This window comes from Paramisgurnus dabryanus, chromosome 19 (genome assembly GCF_030506205.2).
Source record: "Paramisgurnus dabryanus chromosome 19, PD_genome_1.1, whole genome shotgun sequence".
In the NCBI taxonomy this organism is placed as follows: domain Eukaryota; kingdom Metazoa; phylum Chordata; class Actinopteri; order Cypriniformes; family Cobitidae; genus Paramisgurnus; species Paramisgurnus dabryanus.
This window is the reverse complement of record NC_133355.1, coordinates 31,364,788-31,388,070: the sequence shown is the minus strand read 5'-3', so window position 1 is coordinate 31,388,070 and position 23,283 is coordinate 31,364,788. Positions and strand designations below refer to the sequence as shown.

General features: G+C 34.9%; 2 protein-coding genes across 6 annotated transcripts; both read left to right on the top strand.

The window, feature by feature from the left end:
- The first annotated feature begins 394 nt into the window (after positions 1 to 394).
- qrfp (pyroglutamylated RFamide peptide) lies at positions 395 to 2,043 on the top strand. The gene has a single exon (XM_073812737.1). The coding sequence runs from the start codon at positions 395 to 397 to the stop codon at positions 893 to 895; it is 501 nt and encodes a 166-aa protein (XP_073668838.1). The 3' UTR covers positions 896 to 2,043.
- A 1,531-nt stretch (positions 2,044 to 3,574) lies between these two features.
- LOC135779967 (class I histocompatibility antigen, F10 alpha chain-like) lies at positions 3,575 to 22,257 on the top strand. Of its 5 annotated transcripts, XM_065290905.2 has the most exons (10): positions 3,577 to 3,735; positions 6,899 to 7,171; positions 7,272 to 7,559; positions 7,643 to 7,927; positions 8,063 to 8,185; positions 10,236 to 10,298; positions 10,489 to 10,617; positions 10,765 to 10,809; positions 11,640 to 11,717; positions 13,538 to 14,795. In XM_065290905.2, exons 1-10 carry the CDS (start codon positions 3,672 to 3,674, stop codon positions 13,540 to 13,542), a joined length of 1,353 nt encoding a protein of 450 aa, XP_065146977.1. In that variant the 5' UTR covers positions 3,577 to 3,671; the 3' UTR covers positions 13,543 to 14,795. The 5 variants fall into 5 exon arrangements, with proteins under 5 accessions (XP_065146980.1, XP_065146977.1, XP_065146978.1 ...); XM_065290906.2 differs by lacking the exon at positions 10,236 to 10,298; XM_065290908.1 differs by lacking the exons at positions 6,899 to 7,171; positions 7,272 to 7,559; positions 7,643 to 7,927; ... (4 more) ...; positions 11,640 to 11,717; positions 13,538 to 14,795 and adding exons at positions 17,345 to 17,617; positions 17,718 to 18,005; positions 18,646 to 18,930; ... (2 more) ...; positions 20,303 to 20,376; positions 20,448 to 22,257 and having other exon boundaries at positions 3,575 to 3,735.
- The last annotated feature ends 1,026 nt before the right edge of the window (positions 22,258 to 23,283 follow it).

The following is a 23,283-nucleotide window of genomic DNA, read 5'->3' as shown; positions in this document are numbered from 1 at the left end:
ATCTGATAAGAGTAGGGTATTTAAAGAGGCTGTGAGAGGATGGGTTAGAGATTCGGACAGGTCTGCAAGGTAAGTCATAGCCTGCACTGGCATAAATCATATTTCAATTCCTTTTTTAATACATTCTTGAACAAAATGAACTTTCTTGAGTGAGAAAATTGTGTTCAAGATAAAAACTTTTTCCAAGTAGTAGTGTAGATTTTCTTCTTATTTTAAGCCGGATTTTTTTTTACTTTGCCTAAAACAAATTGGGGAAACAATTTGGGTAAAAATTTCAAAAGAGTTTGCTTTTTTAAATAATTTATCTTATTTCCTGTGCGAACATGAAGCAATTTAAAGGTGTTTATACTCATTTTATGTGGACTAATTTTTCCCTCTATTCCTTATATTATAGATGAAATTCCAGGTTTTCCATATTTCCTCCTCTATTAAAACCACAGTCTTCTTTTTGCTAGTATTACTAGTTCAGCCTCCCAGGGTACTGATGCTGCCACACCAACCCATGGTTTACCTGCCTATGCTGGACAGTCCTGAGTGGGAAGCTGCAATGCTCAAGCTTCAGGCTTCACTAGGAACTTCAGGCAATAGACCGACATCAGAACTCCGACCCTGGGATCTCACGGAGGAGCCTGAGGAGCTTCTAGGGAGGATGAAGGCAGAACTGGGCTGGGGGCAGAGGAGCATCGTAAAGAGCCAGAAACGAGAAGAGCTGGGACGGAGACCCATGGGGACATTCCCAGACAATCATATAGAGGCTCTACACTATTCTGAGGGTGGTGATGATGAAGAAGAGGGTGGTGAAAAGCGGAACGAGGCCCTCACTTCAATCGCGGGAGGTTTGCAGGCCTTTAATAGACAGAAAGGAGGTTTTGGCTTTCGATTTGGCAGAAAATGAAGAGAAAGTTCTGTGTTTATGTTCACAAAAGCTCTGGGACAAATTTAACTCCAGAAGTTAGCTGAACAAAACTTACCTTTATGGACTTTATCCACAGATAAATAACTCATGAATAAATTATTACATACATTTTTTCATTCAAAATATGCAAATATTTTCATTTCATAAGGGTGTGGTGAGGATTTGGGTTAGTCTACAGGTATAAAGTAGCTTTATATAATTACAGTTGTGTTTATGAGTATTTTTGGGAACTACAAAGTAACAATTGCAAGAAACCCAAACTATTAGAGAAAAGTTGTCTGTAAAGTCTGTAACTGGATTAAAAAAGGAACAGTCCTAGCAGACTATAGGGATGCAATGCCAGTTAAAGTTTTTAAATGTTCAATGCCTGAAGTTTAAACATGCAGTAATGACAGAGAAAGTGTTTGCTCCTTGGAGTTGTATAGTGCTGAAAAATTTGCATTACTCCAATTATGCATTGAAGCCAACCCAAGTTGCATTTTTATACATAAAAATCTAAGTAGACTGCTACAGCTCATTCCAGTGACAAATAATCAATAAATTAAGCAAAAAAAAAATAAACCAAAAGAAATTAAAGAGAGACAATAGTTTCTGAGATTTAAAAAGGGGTCAAATTTTACATTTCTGTAGCTTTATTCCATTGAACAAACTTACCCTGGTTTGAGCCCCGGCTAAGCCAAGCGGCCTTTCTGGGTGGAGTTCTCTCTAAGTCAGCATTGGTTTCTTCCCACAGGCCAAAAAGCATGTAGGTTAGTTAAATTGGAAATGCCAAATTCCCCTTCCCCCCAACATGTGTAAGTATTGATGGAATGGCATTAAGAATAAATAAACAAATTAACTAAAGAATGTTTGTGGTTTGTGTGTGGTTACTTTTTATGTTATCCATATGACCCCAAGTGATCTTAAATGATTTTAGATTTCTCTGATAAACTAAAAAACATTTATTTTAATGTTGTAGACTGGTATTTTTTGCCGGGATGATACAACCAATGGAAAATTAGGAAAATGCTATTTTATCAAACATCTTTTAATTGTAATTAAAAACTATACTAGAAGAGTTTTGTTCCAAAACAAGATAATCCAAGAAGAAATAATCCAAGAAGGTGCAAAAAGGCCCCGAAATTCAAGTAGCTTGTTCAATGTAAATTAGTGTGGTGGAGCAACGATGAAATAAAAAGGTGCAACTGCAACGAATGTCCCTATGAAATAAAAAAAACATTAAAGGGATAGTTCACCCAAAAGTTAAAATTTGTCATAATTTTCTAATCCTCATGTTGTTTTATACCTATGAATTTTTTTTCTGATGAACACAAAATAAGATATTTTGAAAAATGATGAAAAGCACACTGCTAAAACTATTGACTTGTATAGTAGGAGAAAACAGTACGAATTCAATGGGTAACATCAACTGTGTGCTTACCATCATTTATCAAAATATCTTCTTTTGTGTTCATCAGAAAAAAAGATATTCATACAGGTTTAGAACAAAATGATGATGATAAAATTCTGACAGAAATTTTATTTTTGGGTGAGCTATCTATTTAAGATAAATATTTAAATAAACTCATAATTTAGCTGATAATTTCAAATAATATTTCAAATGTAGTATTTTAAAGCTGTTTTACGCTTTCAAACCATTTTTAAGATGTGTAATTTTAAAGTAAACAAACAATCAGCAGCACAATACAGGGAATGCATTACAACTTATCTGGCAAAGAGACAACAATCTGACATGTTTTTGGTGGGCCAATCAAAAATACTGTAAAAAACTTCATTTAATGCGTTGTTTAATTACAAATTTAATTATTATGCATTTTAACTCTTTTATAAACGATTGTTAAAAATAAAAAAATGTAAGCTTGTTTTGTCATTGACAGGCTGTTGGTCATCTTTTGTGAGATATTATAATCTGTCCAAAGGATTTTAATCAATCTTGTCTCTTTACAAGTTGTTTCTGTCAAGCAGACAAAGGCAGAAAACATTTGTTATAATTCAGTAGGCTATCCGACTACCATGGTCTGGTCTCAAGGAGCCTCAGCTGCACAACTGATTAAACCCCTATAGGCAGATGATGCAGAAATGAATTGCCATGCAGAAAGCAATGTCTATAATAATTCTATAATTATTATAAATAATCAGTTAACAGTCCCTGAAAGAAAAGCCACATGAATTTCATGTGTGCAGAAACATTTAACTCCTGTGTAAATCCCATGTTATCCACGTGATCACATGTAAAATCCATATTAAATAAGTGGAATTAAATGTAGCAAAATAGATTTTGTGTCATATCTCGAAAACCATTAATGTTTATGTTAAATTGCTAAACATCTATTTTGTAGGTGTCCTTAAATGTCCTAAAAATAAAAATTATTTTACAAAAATAAAACTGTTATAACTTTTGTAATGACAGGGGTTGAGAGAATGATGTTTATTAAACACAAGTTGAAATTTTCTCCACATGTTGTTTTGTTTATTTTATTTTTTTATTTTCTCCACATGTTCTAAAACAAATTGATACAAAATAACATCATAACACAGTCATGCTAATGATCAACATACAGCTGAAACTTCTGACTACGGCGTTCTCATGTGAATTAGTGACGCTGCGGTTTTCTGTCCTATCATTGGTTTAAAATCGAAAGGGTGTGGATAAGGAGTAAAGTCCGCTCTGACTTGTCAGTCATTTGATTCAGTGTAACAAGAACAAATGGTGTGTGGAGTGGCTCGCGCACTGGAGCACCCACAACCTTGAAAAATGGATATCATGTATGTTTTTTGTTCAGTGGTTCTGCTCGGTGCTGTTGTACCGGTCCAGAGTGGTAAGTCTGTTGTTATTTTCATACAATCTGCGCTTTCACAAACTAAAAGTTTAACAATTAAGTAGTGTCTCCATTTAGCAGTTTGTTTACGCTGTCTACGCTTAACAGTAGCTTATGTTAAAATGCGTATGTATAGACCTATATTATATCGGTATCAAAGAAACTAATGTTTTTTCGGATCTGGTAAACTCAACAGGTGTGTCAGTAAAATGGCGCAGGTAAACAGGTACTTACAAAAATACTTTCGGTTTTGACTGTTGATTATGCGTATGCTGTGGCAGTAAATGAAATTGCTCCTTTAATTATTTTGACTGCGTTAAGGTTTTTATTTGTTTGACAGTCCAACTTTCCTGACCTTAATTGAATTTGAGTATTGGTTTCGAAAAATTAACAGATTCCACAATAAACATTACATAATATTCTGTGACTTTGTTTTAATGGATATAAAACTTAAAAGCAAAATAAGTAGCATTTACATTTACTTTTGGCATCTTACACCATGAAACTCATCAACTGAAACGTACATTTAAATTAGGCTTAGGCTAGTAGTTGGGAAAGCTATCTGACAAGATGATTCCTCATTGTTTTGCCCTGGCATTGCTGCTAATTTAAAAGCGAAAGTAAAATGAGTATGACTACCCAGGCTTAAAAAGAGTTACAGCAAAGTATATCTATGGTTTATACTCGATGTATCCACAGGAGTGCGCAAGAGAATGCACATGCATTTTTTTGTAATGATCTAAAAATGAACTTTGGGGCTGATTAAGTATCTTGACACTTTTTGAATGAACAGTTTATTAATAAAGTTTATTAGTAATAATAAGAATAAATTTATGGTTGCTGTTCAGGCAAATTATTACTGACTACTGCTTTGTGTTGGATTTAAAGAACAATTATTCTGAGGCTTTATGGAACTGTTTTAAACATATTTTATTTAAACCGGTATATTTTATGTATTTAAAAAAAATGATTTCTCAAACGTATTTAAAAAGTAAATTTCATATTAAAAGTAAACTATTAAACATAATTACATGTGTCCTGTTGTTAATGTAAATGTTTATTGTTTATTTCATTAGGAGGGTTTCAGTTACCAGCATTTTAAAATATAATTTTATGTTTACAAAATTAACCATGTACTCTGTAAATCAGAATTAAAAAATAATTAAACTGGGCTCAATACCCAACCATACTAGACAGTTAACTTACTTTCAAGTCAATGTCTCAATTGTTTAAATTTGTAAGCACTGAGCCACAAACAAGATAGGAAAACATCTGGGAATGGTAGTTTGTTAAGATCACCAGACCACTCTTTGTGTTCACACCACTCACCAGACCACTTGTAACAAGATAACATCGTCACAACTTAAAGTTCACCCAAAAAAGAAAAATCTCTCATCATTTACTCACTTCCATGTTGTAACAAACCTGTATACATTTCTTTGTTCTGATGAACACGAAGGAAGATATTTTGAGGAATCATGAGCCCCATTCACTTTCATATAGTATTCTTTTCTCCTACTATGGAAGTAAAAGGGGCTGATCGGTTTGGTAACAAATATTCCTCAAAATATCTTCCTTCATGTTCATCACAACAAAGAAATGTATACAATTTGTAACTACATGAGAGTGAGAACATTTTCAATTTTTGGGGAACTATCACTTTAATTATATCATGTTCAACCCACTTAAATCTGTAAAGGACAAAATTAATGATTTTTGTTGACTACTAACTCGGCAGAGGATTTTCAGTTCCAAGCATGTTTTGCTTTTGACTGAATTTGGCGAGTAATTTTTTTAAATATTTTGTGTGTTTTCAGGTAAAGAGAAAGACTTAAAGGTTTTTGGTATTTTGTGGGATTTTAAGTATTTCACTCACTAAGCAATAATATATGCCAGTGAGGAGTACAGTCTCTTTTCGTTTGTTTATTCTGTGTGTCGTTTACAACTTTCATTACCATGATGACATGTGTTGTTACTAATGAACATGGTATTATTAGGATATACATTTTTAACATAAGCTATTGTTAATTAGCCTGACACATTTAAAATGTATCAAGTTGGTTTAACAAGTTGTTTGAATTAACCTGTTTTGTCCTTGTTAAACAGAATGTTTTTATGACATATGAATAAAAATTTGTTAATTGAAGTGTGTGTGTGTGTGTGTGTGTGTGTGTGTGTGTGTGTGTGTGTGTGTGTGTGTGTGTGTGTGTGTGTGTGTGTGTACCTGGTAATTATCACGTTGTGGGGACCAATTGTCCCCACAAAGATAGGAATACCAGTGTTTTTGTGACCTTGTGGGGACATTTTGATGTCCCCATGAGGAAACAAGCTTATAAATCAAACATGAAGATGTTTATTGAAAATCTAAGGTACAAGAAAGGTTTCTGTGATGTTTGGGGTTAGGGAATGGGGTAGATAAGGGGAATAGAATATACAGTTTGTATGGTATAAAATGCATTACATCTATGGAATGTCCCCACAAAACACGGAAACCTGCGTGCGTGCGTGCGTGCGTGCGTGCGTGCGTGCGTGTGTGTAAACCAAGACGGAAGAAGTTGACAGTTAGGGACAGTTGTTTTGGTGTACTATCCCTTTAACAGAAGTCCAGCTGAAAATTACACAGTACTATGGTGAAAATATGTGTCTTAATAGATGTAGGTTGGTCCCTGGTGACTGTGGGAAGGAACCAAAACTCTAAAAGGGAGTTATAGTGGCGAATTAAACATTAAGAGAAACCAGGATGGAGGAAGTTTCCCTCTGACTTACATTAAAGTAGTAAATAATATTTTACAAAAGTATAACATTTCTAGCCGTTAATCAAACCGTAATATTATTAGGCATCCATAGTCAGTCTCATGCTGTGGTGGTGTAGGTGGTTTGTCCTTGGTGGTGCAATGCTATTTTTAAATCAAGGTGTAGCTGGTGTAGCATTTCAGTGGTTTATGCCATAATCATAACCTGGTAATTTGGGGAGTTTCCGTCCAGATTGGAACAGGGTCTTTCTTCGGTGTCCTTTTATGTGTGGGAAGATAAAAAATTTTTTTAGTATGTCTCTTGAAATAATACTTTGTAGAAATGAAACATTAAAACTATATTTTACCTAATCCTGTTGAAATTGCTTAAATTGTCATTTTTTTTCTTATTTCACTTCTTTACATTGCAGAGAAGCATTCCCTGTACTACATCTACAGCGCTTTATCCAAACCTGTGGATCTGCCAGGCATCTATGATTTCACAGCTATGGGTTTACTGGATGACAGACAGATTGATTACTACAACAGCGAGGAACAAAAAAAGATTCCTAAACAGGATTGGATGAAAGAGAAATTGCCACAGGATTACTGGGATAAAGGTACCCAATCCCGAAAGAGCAAAGAACAGTGGTTTAATGTGAATGTTAAAATTCTGATGGAACGAATGGGACACAATGGATCAGGTGAGGAAGTTTAATGAAGTTCATCATGCATGTGTATTTCATCATATCTATTATTTCTGTTATTATAAGCTTAAAAACATTTTGATTTGTCTCTTTGTAGATGTTCATGTTCTTCAGTGGAGACATGGTTGTGAAATTGAAAGACAGGGAAATGAAGTGACATTCACCAAAGGTATTGATGAGTACAGCTATGATGGTGCAAACTTCCTTTCCTTTGATGATACGACCTCGCAGTGGGTTGCCCCATGTGATGCAGCTGTCCCAACAAAGAGGAAATGGGATAATGTGCCCATCTTAAACCAGTACACCAAGGGCTACCTGGAGAAAGAGTGTGTGGACTGGCTGAACAAGTTCAGAGAATATGGAGACGAGGAACTCAGAAAATACTGTGAGTAAATGGATTTAAGTCAAATTTATTTATAGCTTTCATAGTGCTGGGGCTGATTCATAAATTAATTGTCTTGTTCTCAGCTGAACCAAAGGTTCTTGTGTTTGCTAAACGGGCTACCGGTAACAAAAACAACTTGAAACTCACCTGCATGGCCACTGGCTTCTACCCCAAAGATGTGACTTTGGTCATTAGGAAATATCGAACATCTCTGCCTGATAATGAGATTGAATCGACAGGAGTCAGACCAAATGATGATGGAACATATCAGCTGCGAAAGAGTGTGGAAATAGCAGAAAATGAAAAAGCAGATTATGATTGTTTTGTGTCACACATCACCCTACTTGAACCAATAATCACCAAATGGGGTAGGCTGAAAAAAATCATTATCATTCATCATTAAAGAAAATATATTCATAGGATGATACATGATTATAACTTCATGAAATAGTGCTTTTTAGCAGCTGCATCCATCACAGGCAAAATTTTTGAATTTTTTGCAGATGGAAAATGCAGTGATTGCAGTGAATCCCTGGCTCTTGGTGTTGTGATCGGCGCTGTGATTGCAGTTGTTATCTGTATAGCTGTAGCAGTTGGCATTTTTCTTTACATGAAAAAAAGAAATGGTCAGTATTTTTCATTACAAGTTCTTGTCATTTATTTTTAATGATTTCCTTTAAGTCGGGCTCACACTGCAGGATTTCTAAAATTCTTGTCGATTATTAAATCTGATTGCAGTACATATAAGAGAATCTTGTTAGATTTTTTTCCCCTCTCAAATCTTAAACATGCTCATACTAAAAGATTTCAAAATCACAGCACATCACACGCTACAGAAGTTTTTTAAGATTTTTCAAAACAAGCAATTCATATTACCTCATGGGAAGCGAATGTAGTGAAACATTGATTATTATTTTTAATGTTCACATTTACTAGCTAGTGGGCTACTGTAGCAGCTTCTTCTCAACTGATGTCTTATCTTAACTGGTGAGAAAACCAAGGTGATTTCTCATTAGCTCTTGTTTTTGAGGCAATGATCTTGATACATTTTTGCCAACATGTTATTCAGGCAGTCGTAGTGTTTCCAGTAAAACCCAAACTTTTCCCTTAGACGACACACACAAGCTTTCAAAAACACACACACTACAACATAGTATTACACACTGGTGCAATAAATTCAAAACAAAATATCCAAAACTGGTAAGTTGCTTGTGGTTCAATAAATTCATTCATGTGCTACACAGCACAACTGTAAAAAATTAATTAAAAATGATTCCGCCTCAACATCCCGTCTTTGTTCTGGGTCAGGACAGAGAATCTCATCCACATCACAGTCTATATTGGCCCTAGCCAAACAGCGAGGCTAAAATCCTCTTGCATGATCCACCCCTGGCATTCATCTACTGATATGTCAATCTGTATGGGAGGCAATTTGATGCATTTTTTTATTACAGTAGCATAGTCCAACAGTGTATGCACACTAAAGTTACTGTACAGAGCAGTCTTATTGTTAGTACATCTATCTGTTTCCCTCCCTGAAGGCTCTGAAGATGAGGCGACGGTGAAACGACTCAATTTAGGCTTTGCTCGTTGATCAGCCTCCCTCATAGTCATACCATGGACAAGGACATGGTCAACTAGAGTGGCTCGAATTTCATCTACTGCTTGTCTCCTTGCCCTTTTTCTCCCTCCTCGCCCTCCTCCTTCCCCATGTCATTTTCCTCCTCCTTTACCACATCCTCCTCCTTTCCCTCCTCCTCTCCCTCCTCTTTCTCCGTCCTCCTCAACCTATTTCTTCATTTTTGTGTGGATCCATTGTTTCAAAGCTCAGTGAACTGATTCAGGCCCTTTTATGTATGTGTGTTCAATTTTGGTTCTTAGGGGCTGTTTACACTTGGTATCAAGATGTGTTTTCATCGATCGGATCACAAGTGGACGAGAGAGACACACATCACGTTTACACCTGCTATTTAAATCCGTCCCTTTTGTCCACTTTCGACCGCTTTTGTCCTGAATACTGTGAGGGGCGGTGGTCTGTCGAGACGGTGCGCGAGTCTCTCTGCTGTCATTCAAATGCAAGCGGGATTAATGATGAGTTTATATGGACGCAAACTAATATTATGTCGGAGTCAGCTGCCTGTATAGCAAGTATACATGCTGCACAGAGTTTTGTACGTGTGTATGTAGGAGCTTTCTCTGAATTTTCAGCGCAATTGATGAAATAGGATCTCGCAACTTTCACACGCTTTTAAAACAAAACTTGTGTTTAATACCTCAGATTAGATAAATGGGCGGAGAGAAGGCAGTCGCGTGTGGCTGTTTGAACACATTCAACCACATGTGCGTTCCGCAACTCTAAAAAGATTCAATTGAAAGTGGTTTTGACTACCTCTGGATGTGGTTGAAAGTGTTTAGCAAAATGGGTGTGCTTCTTGAAAAATGTCATTATGGTTTTGAAATTTTAGTTCAAAAGCGAGGTTATAGTGTTTTAGCAATTGAGAAAAACTGTAAAAGAGTTTAATCATGAATGGACTTTTATATCTGTTGTGGACAAAAAATATGTTTCTTGATTTGTTTGGGTGTTTTTGAAACATAGTGTTACCATTGGAATCACTTCTATAAAATATAGTATAATGAGCATTCAAAAGTAATTTGTTTCTGTAATCCACCTTTTAGATTCTCAACGCAGAAACCAAACCAATCCCAATGCCAGTTGTAGTCAAGTTCTTCTGAATACAGGTACCAACTATCCGAAAAATCTTATACTTGATCTGTCTAGGTTGTGTTTTAACAGGGATTCGGTAGGACAATTTAAACAAAAATGGCTCGTACAGATATATCTTAGCTATGCTGATGTAAAATATGGGGTCTAAGAGAGGGACATAGTACAAGTACTGTCTTTACATTTATAGATGTTTTCTGTCTTCAGGAAACCAGAATAATACAAATAGACCAGTGAACAACATTGAACAGAATGCTGAAGAGAATACAGCTTTGGTTAATCAAGCACCATCAGACAGCAGTGGCAATAGTTCTCTGGAGAAAGTGAACGAATGTGGTAACTGTGTTGCAGACATGCATATCATTGATTAGGCCAGATTTAAATGTAATATACTGGCATAGTGTTTATCAAATATCAGTTGCACATATTGTGTACAAAGTACATATTGTTGACAGAGTAACAATGTAACATTTTCACATCTAGATGGTGGAAGCACTGGAAGCAAGGAGAGAAGAACACCTGATTCTGGTGACCATGCACCTTATTTGTTTACAATTCTTGCTTATTTTTAGTGTTTGGCTAAAACTGAAACCTACAGGACATAAAATCAAAACTTAAATTATGATTCCATTTTGATCATTTAGTTGAATTTGCTAGGGCAGGCACCCTAATTTATTGGGTATGAGTATTGCTCATACATTGACTTACGCTGCATATCTTATCCTGCTGCATTTACAATCAGATTTACAATCTTCTTAAGGTTTTTTGTCTTGAGCCAGGAAGCAACCTTACAGTTACAATTACCCAAAACATGCTAGAAACCACTTACTTGTAGCAACCAATCAGTAATTATTATTATTATTATTATTATTATTATTATTATTTTTAGAAAAGATAATAATCAAGTTATTTAAATATCATTATAATTTACAAATGGTAACCGTCAGCATGGCTCAGCTAAATGTGAGCCAGCTAAATTGAAAATCAGAGAAAAATTGGAGAAAGTAACTATTTGTGACCCTTTTGTTTTACTGTTATCTGCACAAAATCATACTACATAATGTAAGAAAATTATATATATAAAAACTTGCCATCTTTAGTAAAAAGTAAGGTCAAAGATTGATATCAATGTGAAATCAGTGATTGATTTCAAACTTTGATGTTCCTAATCTCAGATTATGAGACTTTAGCTGGGATTCCACCGACATGGTCACATTTTAACTTTAAGTCTTTAATCAACAGATGAAGTTTTCAGTATTTAGTAATCATTTTTGTGGCCTGATGTTATTCTACATACATGGAAGGCCACAGTATAGTACAGTTGGTACATCTTGACATCTTCTCTGTTTCACCAACAGGACAAGGGAGCTCAGGCGAATCTTCAGACAACAGTCCGACTAGCTCTCAGGAGAAAGTGAATGTTGAAAATGAACAGGGTAAATATCAAGCAGCAGTGCATCTACTCTGATGGCGCTTTCAATTGGCACTTTTGTTTTCATGTGTGAGACCATAAATCAGCAATTTTACCCGCTAGTAGGGCTGCACAGTATTTAGAAACTATACAAATGTTGCCGATTTGCAATAACTGAATGTTTATAATAATTCCAAGATGTAGTAATAGTTTAAAGGCCCACTGAAGTGCCTTGGTAAGCGCAAGCATGTGTCTGCATTGTAGCGGCTCGTGTGACACTGACGCGATATCAAACTTTATTCAATTCAATGAAAAACACACTATAGTCTAAATCATTTCTTATAGTAACAAGTCTTATTTCAGGCGCTTGTGATTTTCAGGCAGAGGTTCCATGCAGTGTACACTCACATGGTACAAGGTTCCAAATTGTTTTTACAGGGCCGGTACCCTTTTAAAAGGTCCTAATATGTACCATGTTGGCACAGATACCTTTAAGCAACCGCTTTATATCTGTAAGGAACCAATGTTTACCTTTTACTGTAGGTACAAAAGTGTGCTTTTTAAAAAGGTACCGTTCCAGTGACAATTTTTATATCTTCTTGTACCTTTTTCTAATTGTGTAGGGGGTGGGACACTTCAGCATCTAGAGGGCATTTGATTGGACAGGAAATTTGATGATAAGCTGAAGTGTAGGACGATGTCATAAAATTCTAGACTTTTAGCGCACGTGTCAAATTATAAGTTTTGAATGATTATATCTTCTGTATGTGAATTTTGTGTTTTGTACCATACCAGTTCATATGTATTTAACCATTTTGCTAAATGGAAAGTTTCATTTTTATTTAAGGGGGACTTTAAATATATTTTAAATTGAAATCGATTTTACAAACTTAACATGCTAAACGATGCGATACAGTAATGCTTTATCACATTTTTCTGAAATGTCTTGCAGCCCTACCCACTCTGAACAGACAGTGACTATAAATAATTCTAGTTTTACACAAAATTATTGAAATTAGTCTATCAGATATGAAAGAGGGACTTAAAGGTGCATTGTGTAATTTTTAAGAGGATCTCTTGAAAGAAATGCACAAAAATATACAAAACTATATCATCAGGGGTGTATAAAGACCTTTCATAATGACCCGTTATGTGTTTATTACCTTAGAATAAGATGTTTTTATCTACATACACAGAGGGTCCCCTTACGTGGAAGTCTCCATTTTGTGCCGCCATGTTTCTACAAAAGCCCTTAATGGTCAAACTTTTTTACTAAGTTGTTTTCGACAATGACATGTTTTTCTGGTGTTGGCTACTGTAGCTTCTCTATGCGTTTCAAAAGTGAGGGGTGAGCAGTAAACTGAGCCGTTGGTAGCAATTCGCAACCTCACCACTAGAAGCTGCTAAAATTTACACACTGCACCTTTAAGACTGCTTTAGGTTAAGTTGATTTTAATGTGTATGTGTGAGGACAGCATTACTGACTTTATTTGGGCATGTTTTTTTTTACTTAATCCTAGACACTTCTACATCCTTATGAAAGATGGAGTGCAGTTACTTGTGAATATTTATGAAGATTAAATATTAGTCAAACTGAAACATTTAGTTATAGCAATCAAGATTAGGGCTAATAATCTTTGGTCCATCCAAAGTAAAACCGTGCAGCTATGGTTGTTATGAGCTGTATTGTAAATCTAGTAATTCAGTTTTTAATGCACTTCTTGTCTAGTGAATACAATTATAGTTCATTTAAATATATAATATCATTTGGGCCCATATCATTGATGTGAAAAATACTAACAACCTAACTCCCAATACAAATGAATGTTTCTGTCTGTGTTTTAGTGTGAGGTTCCAGTGCTGACCGACTAATAAAGGAGTCTACAGATACAGAATCAATAACCCAACAGATCAACCCCTGATACAAAGTAACACTGACGGATGATTCATATGAAATGATACAGTTTATTATTTATCATTGTCAAAGTTCAAAATTACTTTTTTACTGTAGGTTGCATATGAATTGCAGTAATGTAAATTATAGATATACATCTAGATTATAAATCTAAGACAAATCTTTTAGTCGGCAAAGACCCAGATCAAGATTGAAAATATTTTGTTTGACGACTATTACTGAAATACATTCAGTTATTTAAAAAAAGTTTAACAAAAGACATTAATTGATTATTTTTTTGTTGATTACAAATGTTTTTTTTTGTTCTGAGTTGGTGAAGGATTTCTTATCTGCATTAAATGTCATTCTGTTTTATGGGATATGTTAATTTAGTTAGTAACACTAGTAGTCACAGAACAGCCCAAATATTTTTTTACAAAGGGTTGTTTTGGAGCTGTTGCTTAAAATTTTGTTTTCGATGCTTTGAACTGTACATGTGCATTTTCCCAATAGAAATTGTAATAGATCTAATTTAGTTATAATTTAAATTGTATTAACTTTAAGCAAAAAAGGTCTCGGGTCTGTACTGGTAATGTGTTGGCTAATTATCATGTGATGTTATCTGACATATAAAAAGAAAGACCCCTAGCAGCTTTGTAGATGATTTATTAATTGTATGTACAGCTTATCTTTAATGTGTATGTTTGTTAATATTTTGCAAAGAAAGATTTTAAAATAAAGATGAAATAAAATAAATTTCAGAAAAAATTGCAAGCGTGCTTGCTTGTGCAAAACCCCTGGCAACATAAAATAAAACTACTAACATGATCCGTTTCCAGGGTGTTTTGGTGACTAGATTCCTGTTTTCTGTATTCAGTGTTTGTTTATGGGACTTTGAGGTTCAGCATTTGATGAAGTCAAAGGGAATGCCAAGTAAAAGGTATTTTGGTGCTTTTGTGAGACATTGTACATTTGACAGCCTTAATAACTTTTTATAGAATGTAACGCTGGGTGTTCATTTTGTAAGCTCACTTTACTTTGCCCAGATACAAATGATTATAAGCTTTCAGCTTTTTCTGATTGGTTCAAACGGCGTCCGCCATTTGCTGAACTCAGTTCCTGTTATTGAACATTTCAAGTTCTGGGTGTTGACGACGCGATAAGCTACACATTATTAAAATTACACAATCTGAGGTTTAAAATCATGGACTCGGGTGTCGCTAAGCGTTTTATTCTGCTTGGTATTTTTCTTTATTTCGGAACTTTAGTGTCGGTTCAAGCGGGTAAGTCACATTTAGACGATACTTGTTCTTTCTTCTAAAACGAAAGTAAAAGTAGAACAATACGCTTCCTCTAAAACGTGTGGACTTGAATTGTACGAATTTATGACATATACTTTATATAAAATGTGTATTCTATGGACGCAAAAAATACCGAAACCAAAATTACAATCATTTTATCATAGTAAAAGTAGTAAACATGTTTATTTTTAATACCATTTGTAAAACCACTGTTTTACGACAAAAAAATGGTTACAGTTGCAAAAACATTAATTTGTGGGGTAACTTAGACATATTTTTGTTTTTATTTGTAGTAAAACCATGGCAAGATTTCGTATGGGTAACGTAGATGAATACTTCGATAGCATACAGGACCGTTAATCCGCCATGCTTTACAGAATAACCATTGACGTATGTCATTTTAACAAGATTGTGTTTCAACATTTTTTTTTTATCAAACCACAATTCTTTATTTAACCAAAATAAATGATCAGACAAAAATAATGTTCTGGATTAAATTGTGAAAATGGTTATTTCAAGTAACACACAAGGTAATAATTAAGGTGCTTCAGGATATAAGAACCCTTTTGGTTTTTGGGATGTTTATTTATTTAGTTACACTAATAGTCTTTCAGAACAACACAAAAATGTTTTTAATGTTTGTTTTATGGCTGTGGTTTAAAATTTTGATTTCAAAACTTTGAACTGTACAATGTGCATTTTTCCAATATAAACCATCACAGAAATTCTAATGGTTATAATGGAAAGTGTAAAACATTTAAGGAAAGCGATGATGGTCTCTGTGGGTTTGTTTGCTAATAATTGTGGGATCTTATCTTTGAGAAGAAAGAAAGACCCCCAGCAGATTGTAGATTACTTCTGGGCTTTAAATCTGTCAAAAATGACAAACTTATTTTGTAATGGTTTTAACAGCTGATTGTTTATAATGGGGTTTGTCATTAAAAGCATTAATTTAATGTACAGCTTATCTGTGTATGTTGTTAATAGTTTGAAAACAAGAATTTAAATAAGATTAAATGCTTTTTTTGTTTTCTAAAATAAATGTAAGTATCGCTCGCCTGAGCAAAACACTTAGCAATTCACAGAAATACTGCAAGTTATCACAAACACTTTTCTCGAAACCAGCATTTATTTATTTTTTCAAAACCTTTAACACAAAACCACATTTTCAAACTAAATTCACAGAACCTCTGACAATCCCTTCAAAATCATTTCACCTGTTCTCAAAATTAAACAAAGCTTTCAATTTATTACACACATGAGTCAATAATATAAACACTCGAGCATCCATTAGACACCTTAAAACCTTAAAAAATGGAAAAAGGACCATCCAGGACATCTGGTTACAAAAAGCAGGTTTATTGTATAAACACATTTGACAAGTACTGTTAAAATCTGCATTACTGTAATCACAAATTAGTTCTGTAAATATAGTGTATAGAGTAATGATAGGTTTTGAATGTTTGTATATGCAGCACTTGTATTTTGTAAAAAAAAAATTGCCAATTGCATTGTCTGTGGTGTCCTGCTCTGTCACAAACTCTTCCTCTGCCCCTCAGGCTGTTTCCAATCCATACGACTGGAAAAATTTGTAAACAATTTTTGAGTTATGCTTACTCGATGATAACTGTGTTGTAGTTGTGTTCAACTTTTGCCTGCCTGTGTTTAGCATTTTGCAAAACACATGCATTGCAGTGTGAAATGTGTTTTAGTGAGAAGTTTGTGTTTCAAGTTTTGCAAAAAGAGTGCATGAGTTTCGCAAACAGTGTCTAAATACCTAAACCTGTTTAAGGTTTTTCCAAAAGTGGGAATGATTTGAAAAATGGGTTTGGGCCACTGGGAGTTTGGTTCAGAGAATGGGGTTTAGTGTTTTAGCAATTCAGAAAAACTGTATAATAAAGTTACTAACATGATCAGTGGCCTGGGTGTTTGTGGTGTTGTTTAGTTAGAGAAGAACCAAAGAAAACCTTACCCCTCCAACAAACTCAAATAGCATACGTGTAAAACAGCAATACAACACTCCACTTCCTTGTTTACTCTCTATTGTATGCACTTGTCTGTGCTCTACTGCCATCTAGTGGATGACTGTTTTTTGTATTCAGTGTTTAAAAAATCTGGTACTCAGGTACCCAGGATGTTTTAGAAAAAAAACAGGGATACATGTTAACCATTCTGGAAGGAGACTGATGAGTTGAATGAATCATTTGTCCATGATGATCTATTCCATCTTATCTATTTATTCAGTCTATAGGATGAAAATGCACAAAATCACGAAGAATGGAAAAGAAATAACAATTTTATATACCAAACACAAATTTGAAAAAAAAGGAAAAAAATATCTTATTTACTTTCTGTTTCACATTGTAGTGATAAAAGGTTCTTTAGATTATAAAATGTTTTTTTTAATGTTTTTTTAAATAGCTTTAACTAAATACATTTTACTACTTTACATTGCAGAAATGCATTCCCTGTACTACATCTACACAGCTTTATCCAAACCTGTGGATCTACCAGGTATCTATGATTTCACAGCTATGGGTTTACTGGATGACAGACAGATTGATTACTACAACAGCGAGGAACAAAAAAAGATTCCTAAACAGGATTGGATGAAAGAAAAATTGCCACAGGATTACTGGGATAAAGGTACCCAATCCCGAAAGAGCAAAGAACAGTGGTTTAATGTGAATGTCAACATTCTGATGGAACGAATGGGACACAATGAATCAGGTGAGGAAGTTTAATGCCGTTCATCATGTATGTGTATTTCATCATATCTATTATGTCTATTATTATTACCTTAAAAACATTTTGATTTGTGTCTTTATAGATGTTCATGTTCTTCAGTGGAGACATGGTTGTGAAATTAAAAAAGAGGGAAATGAAGTGGCATTCTCCAAAGGTATTGATGAGTACAGCTATGATGGTGCAAACTTCCTTTCCTTTGATGATAAGAACTCACAGTGGGTTGCCCCAATGCAAGAAGCTGTCCCAACCAAGACAAAATGGGATAAGGTGCCCATCTTAAACCAGTACACCAAGGGCTACCTGGAGAAAGAGTGTGTGGACTGGCTGAACAAGTTCAGAGAATATGGAGACGAGGAACTCAAAAAATACTGTGAGTAAATGAAGTAAACTTTTATCTACAGCAGGGGTTTTCAAACTGTGGGTCTTACAGTGGGATTAAGTAGGTTGTGCCCACATGGTTGTTGCACTGAATGACACTTAAATTGTTTAATCCAATTAATTACTATTACATTACTATTACTGGGTGCATTTACATGCACAGAATAAGCGGATAACTATAAAAAATCTGCTTATTATAAAAAACATGCAAAGCAATAAATCGGCTATGCAGAAAACTGTGTTTGCTTGGGACTTGGAGATTTGTCAGGTTTCTTGCAGTCAGTGACAGGATTTCCCTGATAAAACAAAACCGTTATACGGGTTTACATGACCCCACATGTTATCAGTTTATTATGCATAATCGACCTAAGACTGTGCATGTAAACGCTTTCACTGTTTGATATTTTATCTTACATGTGGTTTTATAATAAACATAAAGTTCATTTATAGTTTAACAGGAAACTTAAAACAAAACAAACACGTTTTCCCCCATATTTCCTTTAAGAATATTTTGGTGGGGCATGAGAAAGATTACATTTGTAGGTGGGTCCTGAATGAAAAGTTTGGAAACCCCTGATCTAGAGCTTTCATAGTGCTGTAACTGATTCATGAACTGATTCCCTTGTTCTCAGCTGCACCAGAGGTTCGTGTGTTCGCAAAAAGGGCTCCCGGTAACAAAAACAACTTGAAACTCACCTGCCTGGCCACTGGCTTCTACCCCAAAGATGTGACTTTGGTCATTAGGAAATATCGCACATCTCTGCCTGAAAAAGAGATTGAATCGACAGGAGTCAGACCAAATGAAGATGGAACATATCAGCTGCGAAAGTGTGTGGAAATTGCAGAAAATGAAAAAGCAGATTATGATTGTTTTGTGTCACACATCACCCTAGATGAACCAATAATCATCAAATGGGGTAAGCTGAAAAAAATCATTATTATTCATCATTAAAGAAAATATTATGACACATGATTATAACTTCATGAAATTAAATGTCAGTTTACAAATGTAACACTCTTCAGCAGTTGCATTACAGACAAAGTTTTTGCATTTTTTTTGCAGATGGAAAATGCATTGACTGCAGTGGAATCCTGATTATTGGTGGTGTGATCGGCGCTGTGATTACTTTACTTGTCATTGCAGTTGCAGTTGGCTTTTATCTTTACATGAAAAAAAGAACTGGTCAGTATTAGAACATTACATATTCTATATTAACAGTCATTTAATTGTTATAAAGAACATGGTGTAAAAAATTCTGACTTATTATGAGCATCATTTTGTCATAAGTAACAATATTAATAACATTAATTATTTGCATGACATGCGGAGGCATGTAGCTTTTTTGCTTGGGACATACTTTCAATCTAAGAAAATTAAGAATGTATTAATTTGAACAGTTTTTCCAATGTTACTTAATGGTATCAGCAAATTTCAACCTCTTGTTCGCGTGAGTGTGTGGCTTAGCATGAGAGCATTTCACTAGCAATCTGGCAGCAGCCTGAAATGAGAAGAAACAATTATGCATCATTTCTGCTTTTTTGTAACTAAACACAATCAATTAATCATCTTAATTTTTTATCTTCTGTAGGCGAAACAGCACAGACTCCAAATGGATGTAAGCTGCTCTTTTATTATTTTTAGAACCGGGTTCTGATGTTTTCATTAATGATTTTGGTGGGCTGAAAATGTGATCACTGTTGCATGTAAAGATGTTTTTCCATGAAAGGAACTTACTGCAGGGGAAATTATTTAAGTATGCAGGGTCCAAGATTAAACTGATGTTCTTGCAGATTCTTCATGTACACTGTAATTAGGGCCTGAATACCGAGGTGCAAGGACCCTATAGTTCTTCAAGGAGTTATTTTTATTCTACTTTGTAGCTGATAATGGTTTAATGAGATATACTGTACCTGTCATTTGCCGTGCTAATTGACTTAATGTCTCAGAAAAAGTATACTGTATATATTGTATATCAACATTTTCACACATAAAAACCTAAAGCCAATTGTTTTTGCAGTATGTTAATATACATCTTTTTGTGATTTTTTTTTTTTTTTTTTTGGTCTTGTATTGCCGTATTATCTTTACAACTATGTATTTATAAACTCATATTGAATTGAACACGCCAGGGTTGGGAAAATTGAGGAAAAAAGTCAGAAAACTGTATTTCACACCATGTTTACAAATCACCATGTTCACATTTTCATCCACATGCATACCAATTGGATTATGTGTTTTTGATCTTTACTTATTGTGACACTCATATATGTCTCTATTTCTCTGTACAGATTACACTGTGCCAAATGAAATGGCACTTCCACTAAACGGCGTGGGAAAAAATGGAACAGTTTAAAAAAAAATGGTAGGTCAGTTTTGTTTTGAAATAGTGATGTTACACTTTGATATTAATCATAGTTTATGTTTGTGCCACAGGAAAAAATGAAGAGCAAGAACTCAGCGCCTCCACTTGCTGTTTGCAATTGCAAAAGAAAAAGGCTTCAGAAAAGCAAGAGTGCATTTGGATTTATTGAGCTTTTTTAATGTGTACATCTACTGTGGAAAACAAGCTTGAGAGTCCCTGTCAGATTAACCAATTCTCTTTCCTCTCACCTATAAGAAAGATGTATGCAGTAACATGCAATGGCTTATGCCTAGTATTTTTTGAGCTGGTAACTATTTTTCATTATAGAAAGTTATGTTAATTTTATTAAGCCTTGTTTAAAACTCCAGAATCAGTTTACTTTCATAGTTTTGGCCTCATCTGTGGCTCTGTTTGCATTAACATGGTTTTGTTTTAAAATACAATACTTTTGCAATAGTTAAGCCTGGCATCCACACTACTCCGGAGATTTGACCCTCGAAACCGGAGTTTTTTTAAATACTGCAGACCCTGTTTTATATACTTCAGAATTCTGCTGCAGTGCAGACATCCTAAATGACTATATATAGTGTTATGAGCACTCCATGTTGAGCTGCCAGCAGCAGCGCGCTTTGTCTGCTTTTGTCACGTGTTGTTAAACTCACACAAGCAAGTTTAAAATTCAATACAAACTGTTGAGGATTAACAGCAATTGTTCACTGTGGCTGCTTACATGACAAGAGGCAAGCTATAATTAAAGCAATAGAACACGCATGCCAAGTGTGCATAAATGGTCATGCCCAAACATGTGTAGTGTGGACGGAGATCTTTTCTGAAATGCCAATATACACGAAGATTGTTTTCATTTTTAAATGCTGTGTTAAAACAAAACCACTCTAATGTAGAAGTGTTTTGTTTTTATTTGAAGGGACTGCCCCTTAAAACAGCTATAATTAAACATGTCAGGTTAGTTTCCCAGACAAGGTTTAGATTAAGCCAAGACTAGACCTTAGTTATATAAGGACATTTGAGTCGTTTTTACAAACATAGCTTAAAAAAAAATCGTACGGATGTGGAACTAAAGACAAAATAATGGCACTGATATGTGTTAAGATTTGTCAGTGCAAGTTTTTAAATTAAGTCAGCTCAAACATGCATTATAGTTGGCACTATGATAAGCCCTGTCTGGGAAACCACCCTGTCTACTTTAAAGGTATAGCGGAAGATTTTCCAGAATTTAAGAAAAGAACCTCCGTCTCCACTTTTCAAAAAAATGCTATTGTGCAACACTCTACCTGCGTGTGCACAAGAGAGCATGCACGAGCCCAGTTCTTCACGTGCACGCTCTGTTTACAAGTTGCTGGCGACATTGCTCATACATTGGCAGGGCCAGTAGTCTAGATGATCCACCCGGAAAAATAAAATCCTCCGCTATATCTTTAAAGGAGTAGTCCACTTTATAGATGGGGCCCATTGACTTACCATCGTATTTTTTTCCTACTGTAAAAAGTCAATGGACCCCATCTTTAAAGTGGACTACTCCTTTAAAGCAACACTATGTAGTTTTCATGTAAAAATGACTTACAGCTCCCCCATGTGGTTGAAAAGCGCAACAGTGCCTGCTATCAGACACTCTTCTGCAGGCAGGGGGAGGGGCGGGGCTGTGTTTCCTACCCTCCACCGCCACTTTCAGATTGTGCTTGTAGCAGCTAGGAGGCTGCTCAGGTTGCAGCAACAGTACAATTTGTCCAGTTAAAAGTTGTTCTATCACTGAAATAATTTTAGAGACATTATTTAAAGGTAAAAAAACGACATAGTGTTGCTTTAAGACTTGACTGCACTTTTGTTTATTATTATTTACAATAAAGATTACTTCTTAATAAAGTCAAGGCTCCTGGTCTTCATGGGAAAGTTTTCAGCACCACTCTCTCTCTTAAAGTCCTTTGATATGTGAAACAAAATTATCTATAGATCTTATCTACAGTGTGTACACCTGTGACCTCTTTGCTAAACAGTGTTGCCCATTAAGCCACTGTGCTGCTCAATGCTCTAACTAAGAAATGGAAGAACTATAAACAAAATATTGCCATTGTCAACATGTTGCCCATGTTTTACCATGTGACAAATTAGGACATCCACATTACTTACAAATCCCAAAATGCATAAACTGAAAAAAGTGGGTTTTTTTATTTTATAAAAATAATAATGCTTTCACACATTACATCTTTGAAGTCAAGCACAGTTGGGTTTACTCAGACAAATCATAGGAGATCAATTTTGACAAGGAATATTTTTACCCAATTTAAACAGGCATTTTCCAGTATGTTGTGCTTTTTGTTTTGTATTGTAACGCGGTTTACAGGTATAAGCATAATTATATTTTAACTGATTAGAAGTCAACAATTCAGAAAGTAAGTTATTTTTTGGTAAATACAGATATGTTAAAAACAACACATCAGTGTTAGTTTAGGGACAACACACCAAATGCATTGTCCCAGAATCCACACATCTCTGTGTTGTTATTGAAACATCACATTTTGTTTTACTTTTAAAGGGATAGTTCACCCAAAAAATGAAAATTCTGTCATCATTTACTCACCTTCATGTTGTTACAAACCCACATAAATTTGTTGTTCTGATAAACACAAAGGAAGATATTTTGTGAAATGTTAATAATCAAACCATTTGTGGACCCCATTGACTTCCATAGTATTCGTTTTTCCTACTATGGAAGTCAATGGGGTCCACGAACGGTTTGATTACAAACATTTCTCAAAATATCTTACTTTGTGTTCATCAGAACAACAAATTTATGTATTTATGTGGGTTTGTAGCAACATGAGGGTGAGAATGATGACAGAATTTTCATTTTTGGGTGAACTATCCCTTTAACAAAACTTTTGTTTTAAC

Coding starts and splice junctions, on each gene's coding strand:
- qrfp (XM_073812737.1), top strand. CDS start 395: ATGAAATTCCAGGTTTTCCATATTTCCTCCTCTATTAAAACCACAGTC.
- LOC135779967 (XM_065290905.2), top strand. CDS start 3,672: ATGGATATCATGTATGTTTTTTGTTCAGTGGTTCTGCTCGGTGCTGTT. Junction 7,172..7,271: donor AATGGGACACAATGGATCAG/GTGAGGAAGTTT, acceptor GTCTCTTTGTAG/ATGTTCATGTTCTTCAGTGG. Junction 10,810..11,639: donor GAGAAGAACACCTGATTCTG/GTGACCATGCAC, acceptor TTTCACCAACAG/GACAAGGGAGCTCAGGCGAA.